This window comes from Oryx dammah, unplaced genomic scaffold (assembly GCF_014754425.2).
Source record: "Oryx dammah isolate SB20612 unplaced genomic scaffold, SCBI_Odam_1.1 HiC_scaffold_24, whole genome shotgun sequence".
NCBI classification, from domain to species: Eukaryota; Metazoa; Chordata; class Mammalia; order Artiodactyla; family Bovidae; genus Oryx; species Oryx dammah.
The window spans coordinates 11,549,533-11,568,573 of record NW_024070208.1 but is presented as its reverse complement, the minus strand read 5'-3'; the positions used below and the strand labels follow the sequence as shown (position 1 = coordinate 11,568,573).

General features: G+C 42.6%; 2 protein-coding genes across 2 annotated transcripts; both read left to right on the top strand.

Annotated features, from left to right (window-relative positions):
• The first annotated feature begins 897 nt into the window (after positions 1–897).
• Positions 898–7,272, top strand: LOC120883176 (endogenous retrovirus group K member 19 Env polyprotein-like). Its single transcript, XM_040267179.1, has 2 exons — positions 898–1,189; positions 6,862–7,272. Exons 1-2 carry the CDS (start codon positions 1,130–1,132, stop codon positions 7,270–7,272), a joined length of 471 nt encoding a protein of 156 aa, XP_040123113.1. The 5' UTR covers positions 898–1,129.
• KBTBD7 (kelch repeat and BTB domain containing 7) lies at positions 6,720–13,696 on the top strand. Its single transcript, XM_040267165.1, has one exon. The coding sequence runs from the start codon at positions 10,072–10,074 to the stop codon at positions 12,112–12,114; it is 2,043 nt and encodes a 680-aa protein (XP_040123099.1). The 5' UTR covers positions 6,720–10,071; the 3' UTR covers positions 12,115–13,696.
• Positions 13,697–19,041: the final 5,345 nt, after the last annotated feature.

The following is a 19,041-nucleotide window of genomic DNA, read 5'->3' as shown; positions in this document are numbered from 1 at the left end:
TGTAAGCATGTATGAATACCATGTTTTGAGGATCTTGGGTTTTTGTACAATGCAAGGTATGTTTGTTTAAATAGTTTAATTTAGAATTCTTTGGAACTTCTTAGTAAAGACAATTATAGAATCTTCAACTGATTTTTGGAAAGGATGTGAAAGAAGAAATATGAGTAACCCTCTTATTAAGAAGTTATGAAAATAATTTTGCTCCCTAGCTGATGAAGTGTTGATTAGGTGAGATGTCACTGTATCTGTGAGTGTGCCTGATTTGCCAATCTAAGACCATCAGAAATGCTGTTCTCTAGGACCTCATCTTTGTCTAAGATATCCTAGTGAACCTACATATCATTTAGTACTGAAAATACTGTAATACTCTTCAGAACCTTTGAAAAGAAGTGTGGAGGAGCTGGAAGGCTTTGAGCAGACACGGAAAATGTATTCGCTCCACTCATGACGAAGGTTGGGAGCTGGAACAAGCATAACAGAGGGTTATGAGCGTTCATCGAGTGCCTGAGGCTGGGAATGGATGACAAAGGGTCAATACGCCCGGCCTTGAAGCATTCAAAGGCTTCGTTATGACCACCTGTTTCCTGGGAGCAAAGACTGTTGTTTCACGATAAGACTCCCTTTAGAGTTTTGCCAAAGTCATGTTATGTCTTGCTGCTAAGTCGCTTCAGTCGTGTCCAACTCTGTGCGACCTCACAGATGGCAGCCTACCAGGCTCCCCTGTCCCTGGGATTCTCCAGGCAAGAACACTGGAGTGGGTTGCCATTTCCTTCTCCAGTGCATGAGAGTGAAAAGTGAAAGTGAAGTTGCTCAGTCCTGTCCGGCTCTTAGCGACCCCATGGACTGCAGCCTACAAGGCTCCTCCATCCATGGGATTTTCCAGGCAAGAGTACTGGAGTGGGGTGTCATTGCCTTCTCCGATGTTATGTCTTAGGTGGTGGGAACTGTATTTTATACTTGAATGCTTTAATGTTTATCTGGAATGGCTACGTGCAAGTCTACCTTATGCTCTATTCCCTGAGAATTATAAAACTGCGCAGCTGGATAATAAACTTTGTCAGTCCACTAGAGGCTGTCCCTGAATGTTCCTTTCAGAGCGCGGTTTTCTGAGCCTTACAACTGGTGCCCAATGTGGGGCTCGAATCAGCAGACTGGTTTTGAACAAGGACCGCACTCCTGCAGAAGCGAGGTAAGCAGGATGGGACATCAGACAAGTAAGATTCCTTTTGTTCATCTCATTCATCATTTCTTGAAACAATACGGGGTTAATATACCTGAAGAACAGTTAACTAGCTATTACCAGACGGTGGTTAAATATAATCCATGGTTCCCAGAGGAAGGAACCTTGGATTTACAAACTTGGATAGAATAAAAAACAATGTTCTAAAAGCTTATAGACAGGGGGTAAAAATTCCCCCACAATGGTGGGTAACCTGGTCTCTTTCACCAGGGACTGGGGAACCTGGTGGGCTGCCGTCTCTGGGGTCGCACAGAGTTGGACACGACTAAAGTGACTTAGCAGCAGCAGCTTGGAACAACTAGAGGGCTTGGGAGGAGATTTAGAGGCTGAAACTGTTTGATCCCTGCATGAATATGAATTGGAAGAGAAGGATCTATCAGAGGTTTTAAATCAGAGAAATGTAATGCTAGGGCAGATTACGGATAAACAGGAGTCACAAGCTGCCTCGATGCCGAAAGCAGCTAAACAATCAACTTTACCAGAAGTCCCTGATCCGCCTTTACCTTGCTTTTTGCGAGCTCGTGTTAACAAGCCTCTAACCCCTGCCCCTCCTCCGGCCTTTCTCCCCCGCCGCGATGCTATCCGTTGCTGCTACTGCTCCCCCCCCGCCCCGCCCCCGCCGTTTCCTAGCATTCCTCCTCAGGACATGCCTCTTTGTGTGTGGGCTTTTCCAGTCCAATTTAATAATCCTCAACCTGGACATAATCAGTGGCAATCACCTGATTTCAGTTTGCTCACGCAATTCAAAAAGGCACGTACGTTGTATGGACCTACCTCACCCTACTGTATGGAATTTCTTAGGGGCTAAGGGGATCAGTGGCTTCATGCAGATTTTTTTACAGTTGCTAAAATGGTTATGACTCCACAACAGCTACCACAGTGGCAAATGTGGGTCACAGATGACGCCAAATTAATCTTGCAAGAACAGCAAAGCAGGGGAAACCCTGCTGGACTAAATTTTGAAATTCTCACCGGCACCGGCACCGGAGCTACAGCTGAAACTGCTGCGCAATTACAATTTGTGCAGCCGCCCACGTTGTACTGGATTAAGGAAGTAGCTATCAGCATGGGCTAAAATCGACAGTTCTACCTCTGATGGATCCTTTGTAAAAATATTGCAGGGACCAACTGAAGGAAATCAGCCCTGGGATTTCTTTGGAAGGAATGATGCTAAAGCTGAAACTCTAGTACTTTGGCCACCTCATGGAAAAGACTGTGATGCTGGGAGGGATTGGGGGCAGGAGGAGAAGGGGACAACAGAGGATGAGATGGCTGGATGGCATCACTGACTCGATGGACTGGAGTCTGAGTGAACTCCAGGAGTTAGTGATGGACAGGGAGGCCTGGCGTGCCGCGATTCATGGGGTCGCAAAGAGTCAGACACTGCTGAGCAACTGAACTGAACTGAACTGAACTGAAGAATATGCTCTGTTTATTGGTAAATTGAAGGAGGCCATTGATTGCAGTCTTAAGGAAGCATCTTTGCAAGAAATCATTTTGAAACAGTTGGCTTTTGATAATGCTAATGAAGATTGTCAGGCCATTATCAGACCCATTAAGGAGCAAGGAAGAGTTATGGAATATTTGAAAGCTTGCAGGAATGTGGGGACGATTCAACATAAAGCTAAAATAGCTGCTCTAGAAACCTTAAATGTTTCCCCAAAATCCAAAGCTAAATGTTTTAATTGTGGCAAGCCAAGCCACCTGCAGAGGCAGTGTCGCCTGCCTCAACAAACAGGTTTTTCTCCTGACAAAGGAGGGGCTATTAAAACTAAGCCCCCGGGGCTCTGCCCAAGGTGTAAAAAGGGGAATCATTGGCTGAATGAATGCCTCTCTAAATTCGATAAACAAGGCAATGCCTTACCCATCCAGACACCTCCTTCGGGAAACTAGGACAGGGGCTTTCCTCTAGCCCCGTTAACAAGGAGGACAACCAAATATTACTGAATTAACAGCGGCTACCAGACATAGCACATGTGTAAACATTCCTGCTCCCCGAGATATGGAATTATTAATGGTAAATAACCCTATGAAAATCTTAACTGGATATTTTGGCCCTATACCAAAAAATACTGTGGGCCTCTTGTTGGGACGAAGCAGCAACACCATGCGCAGGATAACTGTACATACCGGAATCACTGATGAAGATTCTTGCCTGGAGAATCCCAGGGACAGAGGAGCCTGGTGGGCTTCCGTCTGTGGGGTCGCACAGAGTCGGACACCACTGATGCGACTTAGCAGCAGCAGCAGCAGCACATGGGTGAAATTGCAGTGATGTTACATGTGACTCGCAACTTGTATTTACAAAAGGGTGACAGATTTGCTCAGCTATTGCTATTACCCTATGTGCCCCCACTTAATAGGAAGATACCACAACAGGTGGCTTTGGGAATACTAACGTTACTGCAGCCCTTTCAACTGTTATAAAAGAAATTAATAGGCCCATGTTAAAATTAAAAATCAAAGGAAGAACTTTTGAAGGAATGTTAGACACTGGGGCGGATATCTCCATCATAAGAACAGAGAAATGGCTTTTGGACTGGCCTGCGGTTTTAGCCTCACACCAGTTGGTGGGAATAAGAACTGCAGATGCAGCCCAAACTTATGTTAGTTCATCTTACTTACAAGCCCTGGGTCCTGATCAATTAGTCGCTTACATTAAACGATACATTGCCCCATTACCATTAAATTTGTGGGGAAGAGACTTTCTACAACAAGCTCAGGCGACTATAATTGAATGAAACTTTTTCTTAGGGGTCACTGAGATGAAGCCACTGACGTTAGAATGGAAGTCTAATAAACCTATCTGGACAGCTCAGTGGCCCCTATCAAAAGAGAAACTTTCGCTTTGCATACTTTGGTGGCTGAACTACTACAACAAAATAGAATAGAAACTACTCAATCACTGTGGAATTCACCAGTTTTTGTCATTAAAAAGAAATCAGGTAAATGGAGAATGCTAACAGATTTCAGGAATATTAACACTATAATGATTTCTATGGGAGTATTACAGCCAGGACTCCCAAGCTGCTATGGTTCCTAAGGACTGGGCTGTTACGATTATTGACTTAAAAGATTGTTTTTTCACTATACCCTTAAATCCAGATGACAGGCAACGCTTTGCCTTCTCAATACCTTCTATTAATAATCAATCTCCCATTCAACGGTATCAATGAAAGGTCCTACCCCAAAGTATGATGAACTCCCCCACGGTCTGTCAATTCGTTGTTGATAAAATTTTGCAACCCATCAGACAGCAATTTCCCGAAGCACATGTCATTCATTACATGGATGACATTTTATTGGCTTCTGCCTCAGAATCTCAGTTGAGTTTATTAGGTAGTGAGGTCATAACAAATTTAAATAATCATGGACTGCTAATAGCAGAAGATAAATTGCAACACCACTCCCCTTTTAAATATCTTAGATACCTTATGGACCACTCCACTGTAAAGCCACAGAAACTCTATCAGATGGGGTAATTTACAAACACTTAATGATTTCCAGAAACTTTTTGGGGATATTAATTGGCTACGACCTACTTTGGGGATTCCCACATATGCTTTACAAAATTTATTCAAATTATTAGAAGTTTCCTCTGATTTGAATAGTCCCTGACAACTTACTCCTGAGGCTAAGAATTACAATTGGTAGAACAGAGAATTCAACAAGCATTTGTTTACCGTATTAATTACAATTCCCCTTTTCAGATATATGTCTTTGGTACTAAGATATCTCCTACTGCCATTATAGTGCAGGATAATCACCCTATTGAATGGGTATATCTCCATTCCAAACAGACTAAACACATTGTTTCCTATATAGACTTGATAGGGAAGATCATTTTTCTTGCACGCTCTCGTTTACGTGCTATAGCTGGATATGATCCTACTAAGATTTACCTACCTTTGGCAAAAACAGAAATTGATAATGCTCTCCAGGTTTCCACTACCATTCAGATAGCCCTTGCCGACTATTCGGGGGAATTGTTGGCCAACCCCCCTAAAGGAGAATTATGGAATTTCTTGCAAAATACTTCCTTTATCATCAATAATATTATTTCTGAACACCCTCTCACGAATGCACCTAACTATTTCATAGATGGAAATAAGGCAGGATGGGCAGCCATAATAGGTCCCAACCTGCAGAAAAAGAAAATTAAAAGTCCCTATCAATCCATTCAAAAAACAGAATTATTCGCTTTATATTGTTTACTTGCTCTAATAAAAACCCCACTGAATGTTTTAACTGATTCTCACTATGTAGCACATCTTTTTCCGTCCTTTGTAACGGCTCATTTTATATCCAATGAAAGTGATCTTATACATTTGTTCTTATTAATTCAGCAAGAAATAAGAGCTAGACTCCATCCCTTCTTTATTACTCACATTCATGCTCATTCCCATTTACCAGGACCCCTCAATCAAGGCAATGATTTGGCTGATCGCCTCATTGCCCCTATATTTTCTTCCCCTGAACAGGAACATCAGCTCTTCCATACCAACGCTAATAGATTACACGTTCAGTATAAGATACCGTTACAAATGGCTAGAAAAATTGTTCAGGACTGTACTACATGTGCCCCCTTTCATTTGACCACTAGTCCCCAAGGGACTAATCCTAGAGGCTTACAAGCAAATGAATTATGGCAAGCTGATTTTACACATTACAAACTGCCCCCTTTTATTTATTTTTTTTTTTTTCAGTTCAGTGAATTTATTGCAGGTTGAAAAAAAATCAGCATTCACCTCTTTAGTGTACAAAAAGGACACTAGATCTTTTAAGAAAATATTAGGAAACTGAAGATGCAGACGTCTTTCAATTGTAACATTTTGGCAAAAGTGAAAAGTTCTTGTAAACACCAACTCCATGGCTCAAAATAGTTTTTCTCCACAGTACAATATTAAAAGAAAAAAAAATAGTATCAATAAGTTAGACCATATTTAATCAGCTAGAACTTTTGTCCATCAACCCCCACCCCAAGCACAAAACTCCTCTTAGCTTCATAATTCCTTAAAAGGATAAAATAAACAACAACAAACAACAACAAGGAGGAGGAGGAAACTGCCCCCTTTTAAATTGTAGTCATAGATACCTGTAAATTATTTGTAGTCACAGATACCTTTTCTGGCATCATCTGGGCAGTTCCTTCCACCACTGAGACCACTAAAGCTGCCATCACAGCTCTTCTGCAGTGTTTTTCAGTGATGGGGATCCCTGCCTCCATTAAAACAGACAATGGTCCTGCTTTTACAGCCAATGCTTTTCGTGATTTCATGCATCAGTGGGGTATTTGCCATCTTACTGGCATCCCTACAACCCTCAAGGCCAAGCCATCATTGAACGGGCTCACCGTACACTCAAGCTCATTCTTAATAAACAAAACAGGGGGAATAAACTAAGGGACCCCTATGGACCTAAAGCCATCTTACCTATAGCCCTTCTAACAATCAATTATTTTAATTTGCCTCTGCACAGTCAGGAAACACGAGCAGAGTGATATTTTTCTGATTCATCCTTGCGTATGCCTGAACAAACTGCCATTTGGGTTAAATGCCTTGATCAATGGCTTCCAGGGACACTTAAGTTCCTAGGCAAGGGATATTGTCTTGTCATTGTAGATGATGGAACCGAACAGTGGGTCCCACTCAGAAAAGTCAGAAGACGGACAGGCCTTGCTCCACACCCCCCGACCGGTAACAGCAATAAAACAGAAACTGCAACAGATGACATTGAACGACAGCAAGAAAATGAAACGTCCCCGGCATAATGCGCCTTTTCCGACCTGGGCGCAAATGAAAAATCTGTCAAGACAAGCTGAGGATACTCTATTGATGACCAACAGTGAGGTAACACCGGAAAAACTGTTGCTGGCTATGATGGCTGTTTTAACCTGCGCTTCTGGGGTAAGTGGTAATTACACCTATTGGGCTTATATCCCCAACCCACCTCTCTTACAAGTGGTGGATTGGACAGAATCTGTGGTTTTCACAAATGATAGCTTACATTTTCCTGCCCACTGTCAGATCTAGGACCACGAGTAAAAGAAGAAGGAAAAACAGTTAATTTAACACTTATACATCCAGTGCTCCCCATCTGTTTCGGTGCCCTCCCTTTGTGTCTCCGTCTGTATCCACAATGGTGGGCTTACTCTTTCTCAAATGGCTCTTTCCGTCTTGGAATGTTTGCTACCATGACCTTTGTTCTCAACTGGACAGAGACTACCTACCGTGGACAAATAGCCAACTTCACTCACTATCTATTTAGGCCTTCTGAGCCTCCTTGTGACAACATATTTTGGAAGAAAAAATCGTCTGTGCCGGGAATGGACTGGTCCACCTGTAGAGGAAGGTTTGGAAAAGTCTCTGTTCATGCTAACATGACTTTTGTAGATTGGGGGCCTCATGGACTCTTTGTGAATTGTTCAGAATCTCAAGAAAATAATAACACAGGCCAATGGTATAATGTTTCAGCACCACATTTTAACAGAACACAAACAGGACTCTGGCATTGACGCGATGAACTTTTGAACTGCTACAATGGAGGTCTTTCACCTCCCAGACCCTGGATAATCAGTCCCGTTCTAGGGCCTGAACACTGGCATCTTTGGAAAATTCCTGCTTGCTTGTCCCGGTTTAGTGTCTCATATGCTTATGCACATGTTTCCATCCCACAAAATTATACTACTGAGTATAATCATACTGGTTATGTTCATGCTTGTGTAAATCTGCCCTATCTTTTTGCTATTGGACAATTTAGGAGTAATGGCTCAATTCTGTCCTGCACTGAGTGTCGTTTGTATACTTCTTTAAATCATAGTGTGCCAATTAATTTTACTAAAGACAGTGTTTTTATAGTCCGGCAAAGGACTGACTTGTGGGTTCCAGTCCAGATCTCTGAACCCTGGTCAGATTCCATGTTGTTGTCTTTTGTTCTGAGAGAATCTCTAAAAAGAAGCAAACGCTTTCTGGGCTGGATCATAGCTGCTATGGTGGGTATTATTTCAGTTGTAACCGTTGGTACAGTTTCTGGAATGGCATTGTACAATTCTATTCAAAATCATGATTTCATTACTGCCTGGAAAAAGGACTCTCATGATCTCTGGGCCCAGCAAGCTCAGATAGATGAGCAAATTCAAACACGCTTAGATGACTTACAAGCCGCCCTTATGTATGTGGGGGATGACCTGCATGCTTTAAGGGTACAATTGAAATTGCGGTGTCACTGGAATTTCACTACTTTCTGTTTGACCAATAAGCTCTACAATGCCACTGAATATCCTTGGGAGGTTCAAAATCAAACATTAGTCTAGATATAGAAAAACTGAAGCAACAAATCACGTCGACCTTCAGCAGCAATCCCCCTGTGTTATACAACACTGACTTCTATAATGCACTATCCACTAGTACCTCCTTTCTAAGTCCAAAAAATTGGGTACCCCATACGATGGCTACTTATGCGCTGATCTGTTTATTGTTTGTTATTGTTCTTGTAGGATTCCGAACGTTATGTGCCCGAGCCACCTCCGCCCCCAAAACAGGAGTAACTGTGGCTGCAGCAGTCCTTGCTCTTAAGGAAAAAGGGAGGAAGTGTGGAGGAGCTGGAAGCCTTTGAGCAGACACGTAAAATGTATTCGCTCCACTCATGACGAAGGTTGGGAGCTGGAACAAGCATAACAGAGGGTTATGAGCGTTCATCGAGTGCCTGAGGCTGGGAACGGATGACAAAGGGTCAATACGCCGGGCCCTGAAGCGTTCAAAGGCTTCCTTATGACCACCTGTTTCCTGGGAGCAAGGACTGTTTCACGATAAGACTCCCTTTAGAGTTTTGCCAAAGTCATGTTATGTCTTAGGTGGTGGGAACTGTATTTTATGCTTGAATGCTTTAATGTTTCTCTGGAATGGCTACGTGCAAGTCTGCCTTATGCTCTCTTCCCTGAGAATTATAAAACTGCGCAGCTGGATAATAAACTTCGTCAGTCCACTAGAGGCTGTCCCTGAGTGTTCCTTTCAGAGCGCGGTTCTCCGAGGCTTACAAGAAGCAACAGTAAACACAAAGTTTTCTTTGTAGAAATTGCTCATGGTTTCGAATAAATTTTCATAAATTCTAAATGAAAATCCAACAGTTACTCAATATCTGTATTTTAGTCACAGTGTAAACAATTATTGATCTAATCAACAAGTATTTATTGACGCATCCTATGTCCTATGAAATTTAGATCATTCCATTCTCCCAGAATCCTATGAAATACTATTATCCCCAATTTCCAGACAGGGAAAAGTTCTGACAGAAAATTTACACAACTAATGAATATTAAAACGGGACTTCCACCCTAGACTTCAAACCTACAGCTCTAAACCATCAAAGCTGGAATAAACGCTTGCTGATTCTGTTAGTTAAAGCAGTAGACCCCCAGAAGCCTCGCGATATTACTGGAACTACTGATCCCAACATGCACAGCGGCTCCTGTGAGGCAGCCTAAGCCGCAGAGTCCGCGGGGTCCCGGCATGCCTCGAGGCGCGAGAGGCAACCTGGGAGCCGTAGTTCTCCTGGGCACCTACCGGTATTGCCAGCGCGGCGGTGGCAGATCGCTTGGTTCCAGTTTGTAGGTCCTGTGAGGGCGAGCTGAGGCGGAGAAAGGGCGTGGAACTGGAACCGGGTGAGTCAGGCACTGTCTACGCGATAAAGGGAGGCGGCACCGCGGAGCGGGGCTGACTTAAATCAGCGCGGCAGTCTTTTCAGGGACACAGCGGTCTCGGCGTCAACGAAAAGAGAGCGAGGAGGCGCCGGAGCCCGGTTCTCGTCCTTCGCTCCCTGCCGCCCTCTTCACCATGCAGTCCCGGGAAGAAGCTCCGCGCTCTCGCCGCCTCGCCAGTCCCCGCGGCGGGAGGCGTCCCAAGAGGATTTCCAAGCCCTCAGTTTCGGCTTTTTTCACGGGCCCGGAGGAGCTGAAGGACACGGGCCATTCTGCAGCCCTGCTGGCCCAGCTCAAGTCCTTCTACGATGCGCGGCTGCTCTGCGATGTGACCATCGAGGTGGTCACCCCCGGCAGCGGGCCCGGCACGGGCCGCCTTTTTTCCTGCAACCGTAACGTGCTGGCGGCCGCGTGTCCCTACTTCAAGAGCATGTTCACCGGCGGCATGTACGAGAGCCATCAGACGAACGTGACCATGCACGACGTGGACGCCGAGTCCTTCGAGGTGCTGGTCGATTACTGCTACACCGGTCGCGTGTCATTAAGTGAGGCCAACGTGCAGCGCCTTTACGCGGCCTCCGACATGCTGCAGCTGGAGTACGTGCGGGAAGCCTGTGCCTCCTTCCTAGCCCGCCGCCTTGACCTGGCCAACTGCACGGCCATCCTCAAGTTCGCCGACGCCTTCGACCATCACAAGCTGCGATCACAGGCCCAGTCCTTTATAGCCCACAACTTCAAGCAGCTCAGCCGCATGGGTTCGATTCGGGAAGAGTCCCTGGCAGATCTGACCCTGGCCCAGCTGCTAGCTGTCCTGCGCCTGGACAGTCTAGACATCGAGAGTGAGCGGACCGTGTGTCACGTGGCGGTGCAGTGGTTGGAGGCGGCTCCCAAGGAGCGGGGTCCCAGCGCTGCAGAAGTCTTCAAGTGTGTCCGCTGGACCCACTTCTCTGACGAAGATCGGGGCTACGTGGAAGAGCTGCTGACCAAGCCCATTGTAAAGAAGTACTGTCTGGACCTTGTTGAAGGGGCCCTGCAGATGCGATATGGTGACATGTTGTGCAAGTCTCTGGTGCCCAAGCCAGAGAGCAGCAGCAGTAGCTCTGTTGTGTCCATAGCAGAAAATCCACCCCAGAGGCTGGGTATGTGTGCCAAGGAGATGGTGATCTTCTTTGGCCATCCCAGAGATCCCTTTCTGTGCTATGACCCATACTCGGGGGACATTTACACAATGCCATCACCTTTGACCAGTTTGGCTCACACTAAGACTGTCACCTCTTCAGCTGTCTGTGTCTCTCCAGACCATGACATCTATCTGGCCGCCCAGCCCAGGAAGGATCTCTGGGTGTATAAACCAGCCCAGAATAGTTGGCAGCAGCTTGCTGACCGCCTGCTCTGCCGGGAGGGCATGGACGTGGCATACCTCAATGGCCACATCTACATCTTGGGTGGTCGGGACCCCATTACTGGAGTGAAGTTAAAGGAAGTGGAGTGCTACAGTGTTCAGAGGAACCAGTGGGCCTTAGTGGCTCCTGTACCGCATTCCTTCTATTCCTTTGAACTCATAGTGGTTCAGAACTATCTTTATGCTGTGAACAGTAAGCGCATGCTCTGCTATGATCCTAGCCATAATATGTGGCTGAACTGTGCTTCTCTTAAACGGAGTGACTTTCAGGAAGCCTGTGTCTTCAATGATGAGATCTATTGCATCTGTGACATCCCAGTCATGAAGGTGTATAACCCAGCCAGGGGAGAATGGAGGCGTATCAGTAATATTCCCCTGGACTCGGAGACCCACAACTACCAGATTGTCAATCATGGCCAAAAGTTGCTCCTCATCACTTCTACAACCCCTCAGTGGAAAAAAAACCGGGTAACTGTGTATGAATATGATACAAGGGAAGACCAGTGGATTAATATAGGGACCATGTTGGGTCTTCTGCAGTTTGACTCTGGCTTTATTTGCCTCTGTGCTCGTGTTTATCCTTCCTGCCTTGAACCTGGTCAGAGTTTCATCACTGAGGAAGATGATGCACGGAGTGAGTCTAGTACTGAATGGGACTTGGATGGGTTCAGTGAACTGGACTCTGAGTCAGGAAGTTCAAGTTCTTTTTCTGATGATGAAGTCTGGGTACAGGTAGCCCCTCAGCGAAGTGCACAGGATCAGCAGGGTTCTTTGTAAATATTTTGAAATACTAAGATGTTTCTATTGCTATGAATATATCTTAAAAAGATGTCCTTTCCTTTTCTGGGGGGAAAAAGAAAACTTTGATTAGGATTGCATATTTGGTTTAGAAAGGGTAATGTTTGAATTGCTAATGTAATGTTATAAAATGTAAACAGTCCATGAAATCAGCTATATAATAATTTACTGTGCTGAAAGTTGAGATTAAAATATGCCAAAAAAAAAAAATGAACCATGTAATTGATTAGAATGCTTGCTGGTTTTTTTCTGTGTTCAAGAATTTGTTGCACTAGTGAATTGTTTTCATTAATTACACGGTTTATATTTTGATTATCTAATTTAGTCTTCTGTTCATTTTAAAATTCTGTTTAGTGTTGTGAGGGGAAAGTTAGCTTCTTCATTTTTGTGTAGAAAATTGGACTAGAAATTGTTGGCAGGGTTTTGAAGATTTCTATCTTCCTTCTGAATAATGAAAGTAGTAGATTTCCCAAATTCTCACATAGTCAGTTTTTAGTATTCTAAGGTTAATATAGTTTGTTAAAATTTGGTGTGGTTTTCTTCTCTTTTGCAAAGAAAAACAATTGGACATATAATTAAGGTTATCAAAGAGTGATTTCATTTTGATAATGGACAGAATGGTCTTAAGCACTCACAAAAAGTAAGAAAAAAAAAATCAGGATTCCACTGTCTTACAAAAAATTTTCCTTTTTAATTTTTGGAATATGAAATGTGTACTTGCTAAATGTGACCATTTTTCTGTCTTAAAAAGCATCTATTCTAGTAGTACCACTATTTAGACCTTTCTAAACCAAAAACAATAGATAACTTGCCGTATTTTTTCATTTATACCTGATACATGTTTCACTGAATCAGAGGAACAATTGTTTTTTTCACTGGACGCGTGTGATTGGGTAATGTAAAGTTTTAATCCATTGGTCATGCCTTGTCTGAAAAAGTTTGTATGCTTTCCTACAACATTTTGGCTATATAGTTTTGGTGTTTGTCTTAGAGAATTCTTTGGCAGGAAGTGATTTTTGTGAGGTGATACGGCTTTGAAGATATGTATAAGCTAAAAACAGTATTTTATTGAGATCAGTAGTAGTTATTGTGTCTATCAACTCTAAAATCAAGTGCCAGAAGAGAAATTTAAAATTTTAAGCTGTGTATAAAATTGTTTTACGTAGCATTGAAATTTTCTGTCAGTTTTGTAAGTCACTATAAATGATTATCAGCTTGAAGGTATTTTTATATTAAAAGTTGACAAATAACATAAGTGGATGATGACATTTGGGGCCAAAAGTGAGAGTATGTTTCCTCTGAAATACTTCCCTAAGCAGTGGTGTACCTGGTTATTATTTATTTGTATCTCTCCTATATTTCTCTGTGAACCATGCTCCAGTCTGATTTTTGTTTTTTTTCATTTCATATCACTATAATAAGGGAAGATCTAGAGATAGAGACTTAAGTTGCACAAATTTGATACTGTTAAATACCAGAGCATATAAGTGCTTACTTTTTGAGGGTCTGTTAATACATACGGTTGTCACAATACATATACATGATAAACAGTGTATATGTACAAATGCTTATGGTCTAGAAATTTTTTTATACTCACTTAGCTTATCTTCTTCAATCGTTATTCAATAACATACTAATTCCTCTTCTATATTTATTCTCTAGTGACCAAATGCTGACATTTCTTTTCACCCAGGCAGAGTACTGAGGAGTATATTCTGGAGAACAGAATTTTGAAACTAAGAAAAGGAAGGGAGAGAGAAAATGGTTTAAAAAAGCCAGAAACAAGTGTTACAAAAAAAAAAAAAAAGCCAGAAACACAAATAATGTTTTCTTAGCCATTTCAATGGGCCGCTGGAAGAATCTACAGGAGGTTCCTGTCTAACATTATTTATTGAAATAAGATTCTTACTCTAGCAGCATATGTTCCTTCCAAACAGCAAACAGTGCTCTAGTTTTTGTTCCATAGAGGGATGTCAACAAGCATTGCTCTTAACATGGAAAGCTCTATCTTAATTGTATTTTTTGGCCAAATTTTCTTCACCAGTAACTTCTTGTTGATAGTTTTTTGTTCTGTAAGATCGAAATAGAAACAAGCTGTTCACAACCACATTATCCATCTACAGAATTAAGGTGTGCAACCAATTGATGAGACATTTTCTCATGTGTCATTCTCATCCTCTTGAGTTAGGTATAAGCTAATTAATAGTAAAATATTGGTTTACAAAAAGCTTATCTTAGAAAGGATTTTGGTTTCATAATATGTTTGTGAATTAAAGATAGATGTTAACCTTTTTTTTTTTTTTAATAGATAAGTGATTTGTACATGGTTAGTTACAAATAAAACTGGCACTAGAACCCCAGGCCTTCTGACCTCTTGATTTAGTTTGTGCTAAATGTACAAAACCCTTGCTTACATAGTTACACAACTACCAGAGCAGTGTTGAAATCCCTTCATCACAGGAAAGCTCCTTTGTCTCAGTTTTACAATTAATCGACACAGATTTTAGCAAATGCTTAATATAATGTCATTTGAAGGATTACTGTTTGTAAAACTTAAGAATGATCTTATTTTTTGGTATCTATCTGCCAGTAGTCTGAAAAGCTCAGAGAACCCAAATTATTTCAAATAATTTAAATATTGAAACAGTTAGCATTGGTATTTTCAAAAGGACAAAAAAAAGGGACTAATTTAGTGAACAATTTGGGTTTAGGATTAAATTTAAATTATAATTTCATTCTATATCCTCTAGTTGAGCAGTGTTTTGTGTGTGTGTTTGTTGTTGTTGTTGTTGTTTTATTCTGTTTCATACCTGGATTTTATTGATAATCTGCTGAAATCTTTTGACCCATTCCCTAGAAAAATGTACATGTTTATGTTTTCATAATTTCAAAGGTGTTAGACATTTCTGCAGTTCATTTGCACACCCAGGGTAAGAACACTAACAGTCCTAAGACACTTCTACAAAAAAGGAATTAGCATTTTGCAAGAGACATATTGCTCAAATGTTTGTGAGGGGGGGAGGGCATTATTAAAATAGAGCTTAAAGAAATCATTTGCATTTTCCACCTGAAAGGGATCTGAGTATCAGAACAAAGACAAAATTGACACTTGGTCAATTTCAAATTTCCTCATGATGTTATGCCTGAGAACAGTTAAGTAACTAAATGTAAGTGACTTAAAGAAATGGGTCAGATGAGCTAATGTATATGAAACCTTTGACATGTGATATGATTATTGTCTAAAGTGAAAGAAAATGAAGTTTCTTTGAGACCCCATGGACTGTAGCCTACCACGCTCCTCCGTCTGTGGGATTTTCCAGGCAAGAATGCTGCAGTGGGTTGCCATTTCCTTCTCCAGGGGATCTTCCCAACCCAGGGATCAAACTTGGGTCTCCCTCATTGTAGGCAGACACTTTACCATCTGAGCCACCAAGGAAGTCCAGGGATTATTGTCTAGGAAGACTGTATATATATTAGGGTTCAAAGTAAATTATAAGTTGCAGATATTTCAAACTTGATATCACAGCTGTTTATTAGGTATCTAAATTACAAGTTCTTTATCTCATAATGACCAGATAAACAGGTGCTTGGAAAGGGTGTCTGCCCATAAGGAATTTATTTAAGATATCATTTAAAAATATAAATTTGCTATTCACTGTTCATTAAACTAGAAACCAGCATTTTGCCTGATGTCATTTTCACCAATTTGTGCTGAAATGAGGAAAATAGATAAAACAATGGGTAAAGTGAAGTCCCTCAGTCGTGTCCGACCCTTTGCGACCCCATGGACTGTAGCCCACCAGGCTCCTCTGTCCATGGGATTCTCCAGGCAAGAATACTGGAGTGGGTTGCCATTTCCTTCTCCAGGGGATCTTACTGACCCAGGGATTGAACCCAGGTCTCCTGCACTGCAAGCAGATACTTTACCTCTGAGCCACCAGGGAAGCCCAAACAATGGGTAAGTTGTAAACTAAAAGTATTTAATTGATTTTTTTTTAATGTTCATGAACTGGAAATATAAAAAGTTTGCAGTTCTATGTCAGTCCCCTAAACTTGAAAGTTAACTTGTCTTTGAAATCCTGAAATCTATCTCTTGCTTCTTGGCTGTTTTACTTTACTCAGTCCTCTCATTTGATCTCTCCAGTACGTGCTTAAGAGTGTCAGCATCTTTCATTATAACATTAAAAGAATATTTATTATAGCAAATATGATAGAGCAGGAACATATAGGAAACAAAATTGTTTATATAAAATATGGCTAACTAGCAATTCTAAGAGCATTTATTGATAAACTGTTTTAGAACCATAGAGATTGATAAATGTATACAAACAAACAATTTTAACAAAGCAAAACAAGATATAGGGTTCACAGAAGCTGCCAAGTCTTCCAGTACCAGATAGACAATACATCGTGTCAGTTCAGTTCAGTTCATTCGCTCAGTCATGTCTGACTCTTTGTGACCCCGTGTACTGAAGCACGCCAGGCCTCCCTGTCCATCACCTACTCCCAGAGTTTACGCAAACTCACATCCCTTGAGTCGGTGATGCCATCCAGCCATCTCATCCTCTGTCCCCTTCTCCTGTCTTCAATCTTTCCCAGCATCAGGGTCTTTTCCGATGAGTCAGTTCTTCCCAACAGGTAGCCACAGTACTGGAGTTTCAGCTTCAGCATCAGTCCTTCCAATGAATATTCAGGACTGGTTTCTTTTAGGATGGACTGGTTTGATCTCCTTGCAGTCCAAGGGACTCTTAAGAGTTTTCTTTAACAACCCTGGGGATGGAGAGAGGTGGCAAACTATCCCTTAATTCTGGGGAAATTAGCAAATAGCAGTGGCTGGCACTTCAAGGCACAGCCTGATCTAGTATCAGTATCCTTATGGCTTTCTTTGTACAGAGACGGTATCATGGGGCCATGTTTTCCTCTCACTTTATACTTTAGTTAGGGATCTGTGTGGTTTGTTCAACAGAGACCCTATAGTTTTGAGGGTTTTTAAAGATTTTTTTAATGTGGACCATTTTTTTAAAGTCTTCATTGAATTTGTCACAGTATTGTTTCTGTTTGACATTTTTGGGTTTTGGGCCTCAAGGCATGTGGGGTCTTAGCTCCCCAACAAGTGATTGAACCTGTACCCCCTGCATTGGAGGGTTGAGAATTAAAAATTGAGCATTTTTAAGTAGAGACTTGACAGTTGAATGTGTTTTGTCAAGAATCCTCTCCTGGAGGTATTGACAGTGTAAGGCAGAGGGGGCAAGACCAGTTAAAGGAAGGCAGATGGAGTCCAGACGGTGAGACTGAGGTAGGAGACAGATGGGCTCCTGGGCCAGACAGCCGGTGTTTGTCAAGTGGAGTAAAAGTCAAGCTTCGTTCTCACCTAGACACTCCAAGGACAAAGCTAGTGGCAAGAGCTGAGCACTGCTAAAGTAAAGAGATAAAGTACCCACTCCTGAGATCAAGGAAAACTCCCCTACCTGCACATGTGCAGAAAGGCTCCTTGGGGGTTGAAAAGGGAGAGAGCCCCACCCCCGTAATAAGTGTGGACAGGCACCCACTAGCCATCTTAGCAAAAAGTTGCTCATGCATCTTGGGTAGGGTCCAAGGACAAGTGAGGTGCGGAGAAAGAAACGAGATAATTGGCCAAATGTAAACAAAGACCCAGAAGAACTGTCCTATGTAAGTGATTGAAGTTGCCTTCTGACTGCTGCAGTCTTCGTTCAGGACTCCGCACTCCTCTCTGGGCATGTGTCTCTGCCTGGTTTCTGAATAACTCTGTTCCTCCTCACTCAGGAAGCCTGTGTTCCTCTCCAGGTGTATATCTCTCCCTACTTTCTGACTTGTTGTGCTTCTCCTCATTAGAGAGGATGCCCATACCTTTTCTCTCTGGGTGTGTATTTCTCCCTAGCTTCTGTCTTAAATACTTCTCTGTGTACTCTCCCAGATGTTATGCTGTCTCTAATAATAAGCTTTGTACCTATTACAGTTTTAGCCTCCTTGAAACATTCTTCTTTGCAAATGGGGTAAAGAGCCAGGGCCACTTTGCTTCTAGCTTCCAGCCTCTAGTGATCTGGTGGCGAGGATTCCTCATTTGCATCTAGGCTTCCCAGGTGGCCCAGTGGTAAAAGGATCTGCCTGCTAATGCAGGTGAAACAAGAAACAAGGGTTTGATCCCTGGGTTGGGAAGATCCCCTGGAGTAGAGAATGGCAACCTATTCCAGGATTATTGCCTGGAAAATTCCATGGATAGAGGAGCCTGGTGGGGTACAGTCCTTGGGATTGCTGAGCACAGCACACATACCCAACCCGGATTGAATTCCTGGGCAGGGAACTAAGATCTCTCTTCAGGACTGCTCACTGCTGTCTCCTAGCCCAATTGTGGGCTTGATGAGGAAGGGTCAGCCGTAAGAGAGACTGAGCTAGATCTGTAATTGTATGTTTAGAGGTGAGGGAGCTGAGAAAAGAAATATGAAAGGAATCTGAGAAAGGAAGGACTACAGGCTATTTCCTAAGCTTCCGACTTGCATATCATGTGAGGGTACAGGCCAAACTTCTATACAAAAGAGGCCCTGAGATGTAAGGCAGAGACTGGTTTCTCTCCATTCAGCTCAGAAATGAGCTGTGAAGTGTTGGCAGGGTGGTTCTGGCCCACTGAGGTTCTTCATGAGCTTGGGTTCGTTCAGCACTGTCCCCACAGCTCCTAATAAGTGAGTTGTCTTCATTCTCATGGACAAAGCACACCCACCAGGGTTACATCTATGTTGCAGCCTGCAGGGATGGGCAAAGAGAGGAAATGGAGAACACGAAATTCCTTTTTAAAGCACTTTTACACCACTTTTGCCATTTTTTCACGGGGGAGAATTTCATCATATCACCATATCCAGCCACATGTTTACCTGAGAAATATTATTAGAT

Coding starts and splice junctions, on each gene's coding strand:
- LOC120883176 (XM_040267179.1), top strand. CDS start 1,130: ATGTGGGGCTCGAATCAGCAGACTGGTTTTGAACAAGGACCGCACTCC. Junction 1,190..6,861: donor CGCACTCCTGCAGAAGCGAG/GTAAGCAGGATG, acceptor TTGTCATTGTAG/ATGATGGAACCGAACAGTGG.
- KBTBD7 (XM_040267165.1), top strand. CDS start 10,072: ATGCAGTCCCGGGAAGAAGCTCCGCGCTCTCGCCGCCTCGCCAGTCCC.